Here is a 14,242-nt window from a genome sequence, read left to right as displayed (position 1 = left end):
TTTTCTCTCAGCATCTTCCAGGACAGCTCCTTGAGACGATAATCAAGAACTTACCTTTTAGGGCGGGGCCACTGCCGGGAGGACCTTGCGCCCAGATGCCTTCTCCTTACTTGATAGGAGATCCAGGCGATAATGCTTCACAAAGGTAGAGAACTTGTACCAGGTGGCTGCCTTACATACAGTGGGGCAAAAAAGTATTTAGTCAGCCACCAATTGTACAAGTTCTCCCACTTACAAAGATGAGAGAGGCCTGTAATTGGCATCATAGGTAGACATCAACTATGAGAGACAAAATGAGAAAAAAAATCCAGACAATCACATTGGCTGATTTGGAAAGAATTTATTTGCAAATTATGGTGGAAAATAAGTATTTGGTCACCTACAAACAAGCAAGATTTCTGGCTCTCACAGACTTGTACCTTCTTCTTTAAGAGGCTCCTCTGTCCTGCACTCATTACCTGTATCAATGGCACCTGTTTGAACTTGTTATCAGTATAAAAGACACCTGTCCACAACCTCAAACAGTCACACTCCAAACTCCACTATGGTGAAGACCAAAGAGCTTTCGAAGGACACCAGAAACAAAATTGTAGACCTGCACCAGGCTGGGAAGACTGAATCTGCAATAGGCAAGCAGCTTGGTGTGAACAAATCAACTGTGGGAGCAATAATTAGAAAATGGAAGACATACAAGACCACTGATAATCTCCCTCGATCTGGGGCTCCACGCAAGATCTCACCCCGTGGGGTCAAAATGATCACAAGAACGGTGAGCAAAAATCCCAGGACCACACGGGGGGACCTAGTGAATGACCTGCAGAGAGCTGGGACCAACGTAACAAAGGCTACCATCAGTAACACACTACGCCGCCAGGGACTCAGATCCTGCAGTACCAGACGTGTCCCCCTGCTTAAGCCAGTACATGTCCGGGCCCGTCTGAAGTTTGCTAGAGAGCATCTGGATGATCCAGAAGAGGATTGGAAGAATGTCATATGGTCAGATGAAACCAAAATAGAACTGTTTGGTAGAAACACAACTCGTCGTGTTTGGAGGACAGAGAATGCTGAGTTGCATCCAAAGAACACCATACCTACTGTGAAGCATGGTGGTGGCAACATCATGCTTTGGGGCTGTGTCTCCGCAAAGGGACCAGGACGACTGATCCATGTACAGGACAGAATGAATGGGGCCATGTATCGTGAGATTTTGAGTGCAAACCTCCTTCCATCAGCAAGGGCATTGAAGATGAAACGTGGCTGGGTCTTCCAACATGACAATGATCCCAAACATACCGCCCGGGCAATGAAGGAGTGGCTTCGTAAGAAGCATTTCAAGGTCCTGGAGTGGCCTAGCCAGTCTCCAGATCTCAACCCCATAGAAAACCTTTGGAGGGAGTTGAAAGTCTGTGTTGCCCAGCGACAGCCCCAAAACATCACTGCTCTAGAGGAGATCTGCATGGAGGATGGGCCAACATACCAGCAACAGTGTGTGCCAACCTTGTGAAGACTTACAGGAAACGTCTGACCTCTGTCATTGCCAACAAAGGATATATAACAAAGTATTGAAATGAACTTTTCATATTCACCAAATACTTATTTTCCACCATAATTAGCAAATAAATTCTTTCCAAATCAGCCAATGTGATTGTCTGGATTTGTTTTCTCATTTTGTCTCTCATAGTTGAGGCCTACCTATGATGCCAATTACAGGCCTCTCTCATCTTTTTAAGTGGGAGAACTTGCACAATTGGTGGCTGACTAAATACTTTTTTGCCCCACTGTATTACCTCCAGCAAAGCCCCAGCCTTCTCTGTCCAGGATGCTGATAAGGATCTAGTCAAGTGAGCCTTAACAAAGGGGGAGGAATCCCTAACATTTCATAAGATTCTGTGATAGCTAATCTAATCCATCTAGCTAGAGCGGACTTGGATGCTCTGGAACCTTTCCAAGCACCTGCAAATAATACAAACAGGGAATCTGAATTTCTAAATTCCCGGGACCTACTGAGATAAACTATAAGGCTCCTCTTTACATCAAGCAAACTTAATCTCTTTCTTCTTCCCTACTGTCGGGAGAAGAACAAAAAGGTCGGTAGAACTATATCCTGGGACCTATGAAAAGAGGATACCTTAGGGAGAAAATCTGGATCTGTTTTGAGCACAATACTGTCCTCAAAAACAGTCAGGTAGGGTTCCCTAATGGAGAGTGCTTGCAACTCACTTACCCTACGGGCTGACGTGATTGCCACCAAAAAAATGGTTTTTAACCTCCCTGGCGGTATGATTATTTCAGATTTTTGGTGCTGAAAGCGGTACCATTATTTTGCATGGAAATTTGGCGTTTTATATTGTAGGCTGTAATTCTTAGGAATAACTCACTGAAATCTGTCCCAACAAGAGTCTAGTAAACATCCCGGGGATGATAAAACTTGAAACCCGAAATCATGAATTATAATTTAATAAATAATCATAAAAAATAATAAATTGAATTCAATAATATAATTGAACCAAAACCACTGAAATTTGAAATATAGCTCCAAGTTCACACATCACTGAGCAGTCGCAAAATCGTTTTCAGTGTCTGATGAGGAATTTCCCCCACGAATCATTATCACTCAATTCTGCAAGTAGTTCTGATTTACTATCGCTGTTCTCTAGCCGGTCTAAAACCGCTTTTGACCTAAAGGGACACTTTTTGGATGCCATGGACGTTTCTCAGTTTCCAGGCAGAAAGAACAATAACAATGCAGGCAGGGCGCAGGACAAAGCACTCGGGACAAAATGTATGTGAAATGGTTTGATACAGTAATGTTTTACTATGTGATTTTAGTGATTTTTGTGAATGTCACTTTTTGTCATTTTCAAATTCCCCGCCGTTCCATCCACCGTATGTCCCAGAGGATGGAACCCAGATGACAGATGCCGGCATCCGCTGGATTACATTACAGGGGACACTGCAGGAGGGACATCGCGAGAGCGCAGGACAAGGTAAGTGATCAAGGGATCGCAGAGCAGTGCCGCATGGTAAGCCCGAGTGTAGCTCAGGGTTACTGCTTGTGGTACTGAAACTTTACCCCGAGCTACACTCGGGAATACCGCCAGGGAGGCTACAGTCAAAAATTTTATAGAAGATTTTTCCAGAGCTTCAAAGGGTCCGAGGATCAAAGCCTTTGATAGATCCCAAATAGAAGAAAGAATATAAGCGAGTGATAAAAGTCTGTCAGCTGCTAAACACCAAAGGTACCAAAAAACCTCTAAAATCAATAATAAACAGCAGGGTATAGCGCTAAAATATCCAGATATAATTAATAAAATGGGTGAGACCCAAAATATCAAAATCCAATGAAAAAGTATAAATAACTTAAAAAATGGCATAAGAAATATATCATTATTACATGTAAACACCTCAGATAAAACCAGCTGAGAGATGAATAAACATGATATGATATTGGCACATCAAAAAATAAAGTATTGAACAGTGATCTAACGTGTCACTATAAAGTGACTGATAATGTACAAAATCAAAGTCCGATATTAAGGTGCGTGGGAGATCATGATGATCTTCAGGATCCAGTAATCTGATCCAAATAGGATGGTGATAAATCTCAAAGTGTAAAGATTGCGCACTCACCAGATACGCAATCAATCTGCGCATTTAGAGATATAGATCTCAGAGAACTGGAAGTCCCTTCAAGGTCTGGTCAGGCCTGGTATTGCTCACTCTCCGACATCCGCTACCAATGTTGGCGGCCCCGCTCTGTGGATGGTGTAAGCTCACAGGGAGCCCTCAAAAACAAGGAGGCCAATAGCGTGATATCGTTTAAAAAGGGGGGTTATTTATTGCAACCAAAAGTGTGATTTCACCCATTTTATTAGATCATTATATCTTGATATTTTAGCGGTACACCCTGCTGCTTATTAGGGATAGATCCCAAAATGGACAAGACCTAACCTTAACTGGTCTGGACTTGGAGAGAGCCCTGAAAAAAATTAACTACAAAGGCATCCTGCTGCAGGGGGGCCTGAAGAAAAATACTGAGGGCCAAAGCCTGCACTTTTAAGGTGCTGATCGAGAGTCCCCGATCCGCCCCTTCCTGAAAGAAGTCCAAAACTGCCGGAATATATGGAGGGCCCCGCCGCTTACTTAATAACCAAGAATTGAACCCAATTTAACCGTCACACTGCACACTTCTTCTTTGGGGTCCTGTCCTGGGTCTTAACCTAAACAGAAAAGGACAGAACACAAGGCGGAGCCTCAGCCCTAATCTCCCTCCACACGCCCTGTGCTAGGGGAAATCTGCAGTGTGCCCCACTGTCACCTGTCCCCACAGACTGGGGGAACAATCACCCACCCCCCAGGAGTCAGCTAAAAGGGACCGTCCCCAAGCCTACCTGAGAGGAGCCAGTGCCGGAACCAGGATCCGCTTGCTGCGATGAGCCAGCTTCCATGGCGTCCCATCTGGCATGGTCCGCAGCCTCTGCTGGGTTCAAAGGCCGCATCGACCACCCGAAGTGGATGCTTGCACCTTCTTCAATGGAGACCGGAGCCAGCGTCTCCAGACGCCCTCTGATGATGTCACTGCGCCAGACTTCCGGTCTTTGGAACGCAAGCCACGCCCCCCAGAAGTCGCGCCTGGTCCTCCTTCCGCCTGGCACAGCCACGCTAAGAAGAGGAAGGAAGGACTCCCAGGCACCAGGGAGAGCGGATGCCTCGGGCTTACCGCCGGGCAACCCCCCGCTCCACCTGCGGGTGACCTGCCACCAGCGGTCCCTCACCTGAGGATGAAGGCCATCCACAGCGCAGCTCCATTCACCATGCAGAGGAGGTAAGCAGACCCTCAGAGCTTACACTCTTCCAGGACCCCCCAAGAGTGCAGAGACCCCCCCAGGTTCCAAACGTGTGTTTCTCCGGATCAGTAATCACTAAAAACTGGGGATGGAGGCCTGGAGGTCCGCCTTTTAAGGCATGGGGGAATGCGTGTTTCCTGACCCAGAGGGAGGAGCTCTACGTCTCAAGGGGCTGTCCAGGAAGACGCTGAGAGAAAATTCATTAACCTCTTCCAGTCCGGACACTTTCACCCCCTTCCTGTCCAGGGCAATTTTCAGCTTTCAGCGCTATCACACTTTGAATGACAATTGCGCAGTCATGCAACACTGTACCCAAATTAAATTTTTACCATTTTTTTGAGACAGATAAAGCTTTATTTTGGTGGTATTTATTCACCGCTGGGATTTTAATTTTTGCTATGTAAATGAAAAAGTCCAAAAATTTTGAACAAAAGTGTTTTTTTTTTATAACATTTTGCAAATAAATAATATTTCATAATAAATCTTTGCCAACATTTATTCCGCTATCTTTTTAGTAAAAAAAAAAAAAACAAATTAGTTTATAACCAAAAATTATAATTTTTAAACATTTTTTTTTACATTTTTATTTTATTTTTTTATATTATTTTTTATTAATTTATTTTTTTTACATACTGTCACCCTAGCAGTACAGTGTCACCATGGTGACACTGTACTACTTGTGGGGGGTGATGAAGATTTTTTTTTTTTTACACTGATTGCTTTTACACCCATATAGGATGTAAAAGCAATCATTTCTCTTTCTCATTGAGAAGTACTGGGTGAGCTGTGATTGGTCACAGCTTGTCACATGGTACAAGGCTGTTGTGAATAGCCTTGTACCATGTGACCTCTGTGATCATTCACAGATTTCACATGTAGTAAGCAATGATGTCACAAGTGACATCTTGCTTACTACTTTGCATGTGATCACTGATTGGCCAATCAGTGATCACATGATCGGGACCTCGTACAGAGATCCCGTCCGACGATCGGTGTTTCACTGTGTCCGGAGGACACAGCGGGCACCGGATCGTGGTGCTGCGCGCTCCCATGGAGCGCGCACAAGCAGGGTGCGGGGAGGCCGTTCATAAACGGCCACCCGACCCTGCACTGCCACCGTCTGGCCGTTTATATGCAACGGCCGGTCGGGAAGTGGTTAAAAAAGACCAATTTGTTAAATAATTTTTGGCGCCATCGTATTACGGAACGAACAATATTTTCAATCATAGTGTGTCATCCTTTAAAGGATGACACACTATGATGATGATGAGTCCGTAGGATCGGCCGTGAGTGGATCCTTATGGGGAGTGGGATATAAAGTCATTTAAAGATAACATGAGGGTAAGGAGTATGTTATTCAGCCATATTTGGTGGACTCCGAGTGATTTTTCATATAATTTTTATCATAAGTGCACATTGATATTGATTTTGTTATAACTAAGGTAATGTACTATATGCAGCTATTTCGTTTTTTGAGGTACACATGGACCCATAAGAAGTGATCTTGGAGATGGATCAAGTTTATGTATGATAATTTGAAGATTCACAGACGCGGAGGAGGTTTTTTTGACTTTGGACTTTCTGGAGAAAGTGTAACTTATTGTGCGTCTAGGGGATTTATGTTATTGTACGATAAGAAATTTTAGGGGTTTACCGATTGTTTGAAATTTATGAATGTTTTGCAGCCAGCTGAACCCCAGAATCTCCATAGATCCAGTCTAGATACATAAATTGTGTCTGCAGCACAGAGAAGGAAGATTATCCGAGAGAAAGAAGATCTAATGTGCATGGATAGGGAACACAGCTTGGACCAGGGTATTACATACTGACATCACCCAGTCCTCACCCTACTCTGGACCAATCAGTAAGCAGTATGAGTGGAGTATTTAGTGTTCATGACCCACCTGTGCTGATCTCTGTAGGAGTGTCCTCCTCTATCAATGTCCCCGTTATTCCATCCTCCTCCATAGACTGCTGATCATCCCTCACATACGCCTCTTCTTCTGCTTTATCCTCAAATTCTATATCTATCAGATCTTCACCCTAAACCAAGACAAGGATGGAAAATGACATCTGTAAAATAAGCTCAGATAAAAAAAAATCCTCAGATTGTCTCCACAAGTCCATGTTCCAGATATTCCTTCCCACCTACCTGATGGTGGTGAGGGATGGTGTGACCTTCCTGTGTGGAATCCCGGGAATACAGAGGACGGGGACATCTCTCTGGTGGGTTCCCATGACTGGATCCATCTACCGGATGATGGTGAGGGATGGTGTGACCTTCCTGTGTGGAATCCCGGGAATACAGAGGACGGGGATATCTCTCTGGTGGGTTCCCATGACTGGATCCATCTGTAGGAAACACACACACTGACTGAATCCATTGTTTCTATGTGTTTATCAGATGATGGGGGATCTAGGTGGATCCTCCGTACTGCTCTCTCCTTTACAATAAAGTCTCCTCTTACCCGGTGATGTGAGGGGCGGCTGATTGTCCATCATGACGTCCTTGTAGAGATCCTTGTGTCCTTCTAAATACTCCCACTCCTCCATGGAGAAATAGACAGTGACACCCTGACACCTTATAGGAACCTGACACACACAATGATACAGTCACCATCGAGACACATCCCTTGTCTGTTACTGGAGAATGTCCCAGAATTCCCGGCACCGCTCACCTCTCCTGTCAGCAGCTCCATCATCTTCTTGGTGACTTCTAGAATCTTCTGCATGTTGTGTCTCTCAGGGTTTAGGGAGTCACATGGAGGCACTGTGATGGTCATATGATCACCTGACTTCAGAAGAGGAAATCTCTGTATTGAGGAACCAATAGGAATATAATGTTAGAATCCCAGAATCCTCCTCAGCTCTCCGGTCAGGTCTGTGTTTTATTAATAGAGATAAGAATGATGTCATGTGACCTCCCAGAATCCTCCTCACCTCTCCGGTCAGGTCTGTGTTTTATTAATAAAGATAGGAGTGATGTCATGTGACCTCCCAGAATCCTCCTCACCTCTCCGGTAAGGTCTGTGTTTTATTAATAGAGATAGGAGTGATGTCATGTGATCTCCCAGAATCCTCCTCACCTCTCCGGTCAGCAGGTAGATGATCTCCAGGGTGAGGTTTAGTATCTTCTCAGTCATGTGACTCTGGTCCTCCTCCATCTTCACTGATGCCGTCATTTGAGCTATGCAGATGTAGCCCTCCTTTGGGGGGGTTATGAGAAATGCCCCTCCCCAAACAGGTTAGTACACCTGTAGGTAAATAAGAGATAAAGTTGTCAGTGCCTTCCCCCAGGACAGGGCCTCTGTGAACAGAGGGGATTGCTTTCCTGGAAATCATGAGCCTTAGAGGCACTGTGCACATATACCCAGGTATATATAGTTATTAATAGGGATACCTCCAGAAAATGTTGCAGCAAAGTTCAGTTGCAGGAGTCCTTGAGGATTATGCACTTGGTGTCAGAGACCTGAAGACAACATCTGCAGTGGCAGGGAGATCCTGTAGCTGTTGTCAAACCAGCACTGAAATGCAGATTCACCCCATACACACATACATACTCAGATGCTATGGGTAACAAGAGAAAACTAGCAGCTGTCTATTAATCCCTTCTGACCTGAATTTAGCAGTGCCTTTTTCATGAACAGGACATATGTTCTCAGACTCTCTCTCTCTCTCTTTCCATTTCCTCCTTCTGGGGTTTTCAACTCAACCACCCAGAGACAGGAAGTGCATACATAATTACATAAGCATCCCATGCATTTACAATTACAGACAGTAGAGGGCAGCAAATCACAACACAGGTTTCCTTGTAAAAAGAGAAGTTCAGTAAATGAAAACAAGAATTATTTGGATGGTATTGGTCACACAAAATATGATGTGGATGAGAGGGATGCTGTATATTTAAGAACTGACCCCATAAGAACACATTTAGTTTGAACTGCTTAGTGACTGTTACATTTTTGAGGTCCCGGTATGTCAATGTAGGATCATCATGATCTCCAGGCAAGAGAACATGCTGGCTTTAGGCTGGCTTATCAGGATGATTGTCAGAGCTCCAGCTGCAAGGCTCCAATCTCCGGCAGACTGCTGACTGACAGGAGTGATGTCACTGTCACTCTCTGCAGTAAGGCCCGTTTACACTTGCTTCAGAATGTGGCATTTGACACGCTTTTTCAAAGCTCTCTGAATGCCAATCAAAGCAGCTCTCACTAAATAAAGTTGCCTTACAGTCCTGTTCACACATTATGTTGGCTTTGCTTCAAAACATTATACCCCATGTCGCTTTCTTAGTGCTTCAAAGCATCTCGAAAAAAATCTATCACAACACTCACTAATAGCACATGCAGCTTTTGAGGGGCTTTTATTTAAAGTTAGCCTTGCTTTGTTTTGGAGATATTGCAAGTACGAGATATCCCAGGATGCACTGGGAAACCAACAAGCAAACCAGAAAGATGTCAGCAGCAGTCGCTTCTCGTTCATACATCTAAATTCTGGGAGAGTCTGGTGCAGATATCACATCTGGTATGGAGCAGCAAGAAGGTGAGCAGGGTCTGGACTGGAGCAAAGCAACTAGCAGATGGCATACATGGTGTGCAACATGGGAGCGCAATAGTGGAAGTTGAGCAGGAACCGGAGAGAGAGGACTGAACAGTGGAGGATCAGCAGAGCTGGAGGACTGGACTGGGAGAAACTAGCAGATGTCACAAGTGGTGCACAGCATGGGAGCAATATATCAGGAGGTGAGTGGGAACTGGAGAGAAAGGAGAATCAGCAAGCAAGAGGGTCAGTAGAGCTGGGGGTTACTAATGAGAGGGTGATCAGCAGAGCTGGGGGTTACTACCGAGAGGGGGATCAGCAGAGCTGGGGGTTACTACCGAGTGGGAGATCAGCAGAGCTGGGGGTTACGACAGAGTGGGAGATCAGCAGAGCTGGGGGTTACTACAGGAGTGGGAGATCAGCAGAGCTGGGGGTTACTACAGGAGTGGGAGATCAGCAGAGCTGGGGGTTACTACAGGAGTGGGAGATCAGCAGAGCTGGGGGTTACTACAGGAGTGGGAGATCAGCAGAGCTGGGGGTTACTACAGGAGTGGGAGATCAGCAGAGCTGGGGGTTACTACAGGAGTGGGAGATCAGCAGAGCTGGGGGTTACTACAGGAGTGGGAGATCAGCAGAGCTGGGGGTTACTACAGGAGTGGGAGATCAGCAGAGCTGGGGGTTACTACAGGAGTGGGAGATCAGCAGAGCTGGGGGTTACTACAGGAGTGGGAGATCAGCAGAGCTGGGGGTTACTACAGGAGTGGGAGATCAGCAGAGCTGGGGGTTACTACAGGAGTGGGAGATCAGCAGAGCTGGGGGTTACTACAGGAGTGGGAGATCAGCAGAGCTGGGGGTTACTACAGGAGTGGGAGATCAGCAGAGCTGGGGGTTACTACCGAGTGGGAGGACAGCAGAGCTGGGGGTTACTACCGAGTGGGAGATCAGCAGAGCTGGGGGTTACTTTTGAGAGGGTGATCAGCAGAACTGGGGATTACTACTTAGTGGGAGATCAGCAGAGCTGGGGGTTACTGCCGAGAGGGTGATCAGCAGAGCTGGGGGTTACTGCCGAGTGGGAGATCAGCAGAGCTGGGGGTTACTGCCGAGTGGGAGATCAGCAGAGCTGGGGTTTACTGCCGAGTGGGAGATCAGCAGAGCTGGGGGTTACTGCCGAGTGGGAGATCAGCAGAGCTGGGGGTTACTGCCGAGTGGGAGATCAGCAGAGCTGGGGGTTACTGCCGAGTGGGAGATCAGCAGAGCTGGGGGTTACTGCCGAGTGGGAGATCAGCAGAGCTGGGGGTTACTGCCGAGTGGGAGATCAGCAGAGCTGGGGGTTACTGCCGAGTGGGAGATCAGCAGAGCTGGGGGTTACTGCCGAGTGGGAGATCAGCAGAGCTGGGGGTTACTGCCGAGTGGGAGATCAGCAGAGCTGGGGGTTACTGCCGAGTGGGAGATCAGCAGAGCTGGGGGTTACTGCCGAGTGGGAGATCAGCAGAGCTGGGGGTTACTGCCGAGTGGGAGATCAGCAGAGCTGGGGGTTACTGCCGAGTGGGAGATCAGCAGAGCTGGGGGTTACTGCCGAGTGGGAGATCAGCAGAGCTGGGGGTTACTGCCGAGTGGGAGATCAGCAGAGCTGGGGGTTACTGCCGAGTGGGAGATCAGCAGAGCTGGGGGTTACTGCCGAGTGGGAGATCAGCAGAGCTGGGGGTTACTGCCGAGTGGGAGATCAGCAGAGCTGGGGGTTACTGCCGAGTGGGAGATCAGCAGAGCTGGGGGTTACTGCCGAGTGGGAGATCAGCAGAGCTGGGGGTTACTGCCGAGTGGGAGATCAGCAGAGCTGGGGGTTACTGCCGAGTGGGAGATCAGCAGAGCTGGGGGTTACTGCCGAGTGGGAGATCAGCAGAGCTGGGGGTTACTGCCGAGTGGGAGATCAGCAGAGCTGGGGGTTACTGCCGAGTGGGAGATCAGCAGAGCTGGGGGTTACTGCCGAGTGGGAGATCAGCAGAGCTGGGGGTTACTGCCGAGTGGGAGATCAGCAGAGCTGGGGGTTACTGCCGAGTGGGAGATCAGCAGAGCTGGGGGTTACTGCCGAGTGGGAGATCAGCAGAGCTGGGGGTTACTGCCGAGTGGGAGATCAGCAGAGCTGGGGGTTACTGCCGAGTGGGAGATCAGCAGAGCTGGGGGTTACTGCCGAGTGGGAGATCAGCAGAGCTGGGGGTTACTGCCGAGTGGGAGATCAGCAGAGCTGGGGGTTACTGCCGAGTGGGAGATCAGCAGAGCTGGGGGTTACTGCCGAGTGGGAGATCAGCAGAGCTGGGGGTTACTGCCGAGTGGGAGATCAGCAGAGCTGGGGGTTACTGCCGAGTGGGAGATCAGCAGAGCTGGGGGTTACTGCCGAGTGGGAGATCAGCAGAGCTGGGGGTTACTGCCGAGTGGGAGATCAGCAGAGCTGGGGGTTACTGCCGAGTGGGAGATCAGCAGAGCTGGGTGTTACTGCCGAGTGGGAGATCAGCAGAGCTGGGTGTTACTGCCGAGTGGGAGATCAGCAGAGCTGGGGGTTACTGCCGAGTGGGAGATCAGCAGAGCTGGGGGTTACTGCCGAGTGGGAGATCAGCAGAGCTGGGGGTTACTGCCGAGTGGGAGATCAGCAGAGCTGGGGGTTACTGCCGAGTGGGAGATCAGCAGAGCTGGGGGTTACTGCCGAGTGGGAGATCAGCAGAGCTGGGGGTTACTGCCGAGTGGGAGATCAGCAGAGCTGGGGGTTACTGCCGAGTGGGAGATCAGCAGAGCTGGGGGTTACTGCCGAGTGGGAGATCAGCAGAGCTGGGGGTTACTGCCGAGTGGGAGATCAGCAGAGCTGGGGGTTACTGCCGAGTGGGAGATCAGCAGAGCTGGGGGTTACTGCCGAGTGGGAGATCAGCAGAGCTGGGGGTTACTGCCGAGTGGGAGATCAGCAGAGCTGGGGGTTACTGCCGAGTGGGAGATCAGCAGAGCTGGGGGTTACTGCCGAGTGGGAGATCAGCAGAGCTGGGGGTTACTGCCGAGTGGGAGATCAGCAGAGCTGGGGGTTACTGCCGAGTGGGAGATCAGCAGAGCTGGGGGTTACTGCTGAGTGGGGCATCAGTAGAGCTGGGAGTACTACTGAGCAGGAATTCTGCTGAGCAAGAGTACTAATAAGCTAGAGATCTTCTTAACAAGGGTACTAATGAGTTGGTGATCTGCTGAACAGGGGTACCAATGAACTGGGGGGTACTACAGAGCTGGGGATCTACTGGGCCCCTTTAAAACTAAATAGAGAATCAACACACACAGGGAATTTTCCAGGTTTCACTAAGGCTTCTAAAAAGCATCCCAGACGCATCAAAAACACATCAAGAAAGCCAAAGCAAACCCTTAGAAAAGGGATGGGATTAGATAGCGGGAGGATGCTGTTGGTGGAATAGAGAGATGGTTGCCAAGTATACTGTAGTGTCCCGGACATTGTACAGAGTGGTGGTGGGTTCCAGGGGCTCTGAATTCCAGCACTGGGCACTGCCAGAGCCTGTGTCATGGGAAGGTATTGGACTGCCCCCCCAAGATGAGCATCTCTGGTGAGGTTGCACGGTCTAAGAATGGATGCCAACCAAGAGCCGAATGGACTCTTCTTCATTTCACTTGGTATCTGGAACAAATTACTTGACCAGTGAGGTGGTAAGAAGGTGAAGGTTGCCTTCATTTCCTTGTAGGAGTTCTGTAAGGAGGTCTGAAAAGTAAGTGCAGGTTCCTTCAGCCCTCCAGTACCACCCACTGTCCTTCAGCTCCCCTATGTCCCTCAGAACCTTCATTATTTTTCCTCCCTCTGACACCAATGATGGAACATAGTCTTTATTGTAGACTGATGAGTGTTTTCTTCCTCCTGAGCAGCAATGTAAGGGGCTCTATGCTCCATACTCCTGACCCCGGCACTCCATCATTGTGTTGGCTGCATAGTGTAATGATTGCCCATTGTCTGCCTGTGTAGTGTCATCATTGCCCTTTGTAGGCCATGTATGGTCAGGATGGTCCTTGTCTTGTCTATTTATTGTCAGTGCTGTTTGTTTAGAGGACCATATTACTAGAATTTATCTCCACAATGAGGAGAATGTTCCGGCCCCGGAAGTGGGGGAATGTTGTGCCCCTGAAGGGGTTAATCTGGGTTCCCACACTATATATGTGTGTATCATCATCTGCTGGAGATAAAAGACGTCACAGTGACTATGGAGGAAGAGGACGGACGTGACTATGGAGGAAGAGGACGGACGTGACCATGGAGGAAGAGGACGGACGTGACCATGGAGGAAGAGGACGGACGTGACCATGGAGGAAGAGGACGGACGTGACTATGGAGGAAGAGGACGGACGTGACTATGGAGGAAGAGGACGGACGTGACTATGGAGGAAGAGGACGGACGTGACGGGGGGGTTACTGGGTGTAAATAGGAAATAACATCTTATTACCTCCTCTGCTGCAACTTCCAGCAACGTCTCCTCGCTTCGTCCCTTCCACATGGAACAGCCTGATTTTATTTCAGATGACTTCCTGTCTGAACTTGACATCACTTCCTGTCTGTACCTGGCATTACTTCCTGTCTGTACCTGACATCACTTCCTGTCTTTATTCCATAGGCCTTCTGTTTGGGTATAAGTGAGATCACCACCTTGTGGATTTCAGAGGAACTACAGCCCCAAGAACCATCTCAGAATATTATTATTATTATACAGTATTTATAAAGCGCGGATAGTTCGCTCAGCGCTGTACATTACAAAGGGAGACAGAACATGTGACAGAACAATACCAATACAATGCAAAACATGAGGGGATTGAGGGCCCTGCTCCTTGG

At 48.2% G+C, this 14,242-nt stretch overlaps 1 protein-coding gene and 1 pseudogene across 2 annotated transcripts in view; both read right to left on the bottom strand.

Moving 5' to 3' along the window:
* The window catches only part of LOC149451823 (uncharacterized), a 29,353-nt pseudogene extending 22,137 nt beyond the window's left edge, over nt 1-7,216 (bottom strand). Inside the window, exons 1-2 of the transcript XR_016314981.1 lie at nt 7,000-7,216; nt 6,752-6,890 (exon numbers count right to left, since the gene is read on the bottom strand). The product of XR_016314981.1 is annotated as an uncharacterized LOC149451823 (transcript). The remainder of the gene's footprint in view (nt 1-6,751; nt 6,891-6,999) is intronic.
* Nucleotides 7,217-7,321: 105 nt separating this feature from the next.
* On the bottom strand, nt 7,322-13,944 carry LOC149451822 (uncharacterized). The gene is made up of 3 exons (XM_089690162.1): nt 13,860-13,944; nt 7,934-8,101; nt 7,322-7,660 (listed from the first exon to the last, which is right to left on the bottom strand). Exons 2-3 carry the CDS (start codon nt 8,027-8,029, stop codon nt 7,430-7,432), a joined length of 327 nt encoding a protein of 108 aa, XP_089546288.1. The 5' UTR covers nt 8,030-8,101; nt 13,860-13,944; the 3' UTR covers nt 7,322-7,429.
* Nucleotides 13,945-14,242: the final 298 nt, after the last annotated feature.

This window comes from Staurois parvus, unplaced genomic scaffold, assembly GCF_062004578.1.
Source record: "Staurois parvus isolate SC_StPar_1 unplaced genomic scaffold, SC_StPar_1.0 ptg000519l, whole genome shotgun sequence".
NCBI lineage: Eukaryota > Metazoa > Chordata > Amphibia > Anura > Ranidae > Staurois > Staurois parvus.
This window is presented reverse-complemented; position numbering and strand designations above follow the sequence as displayed.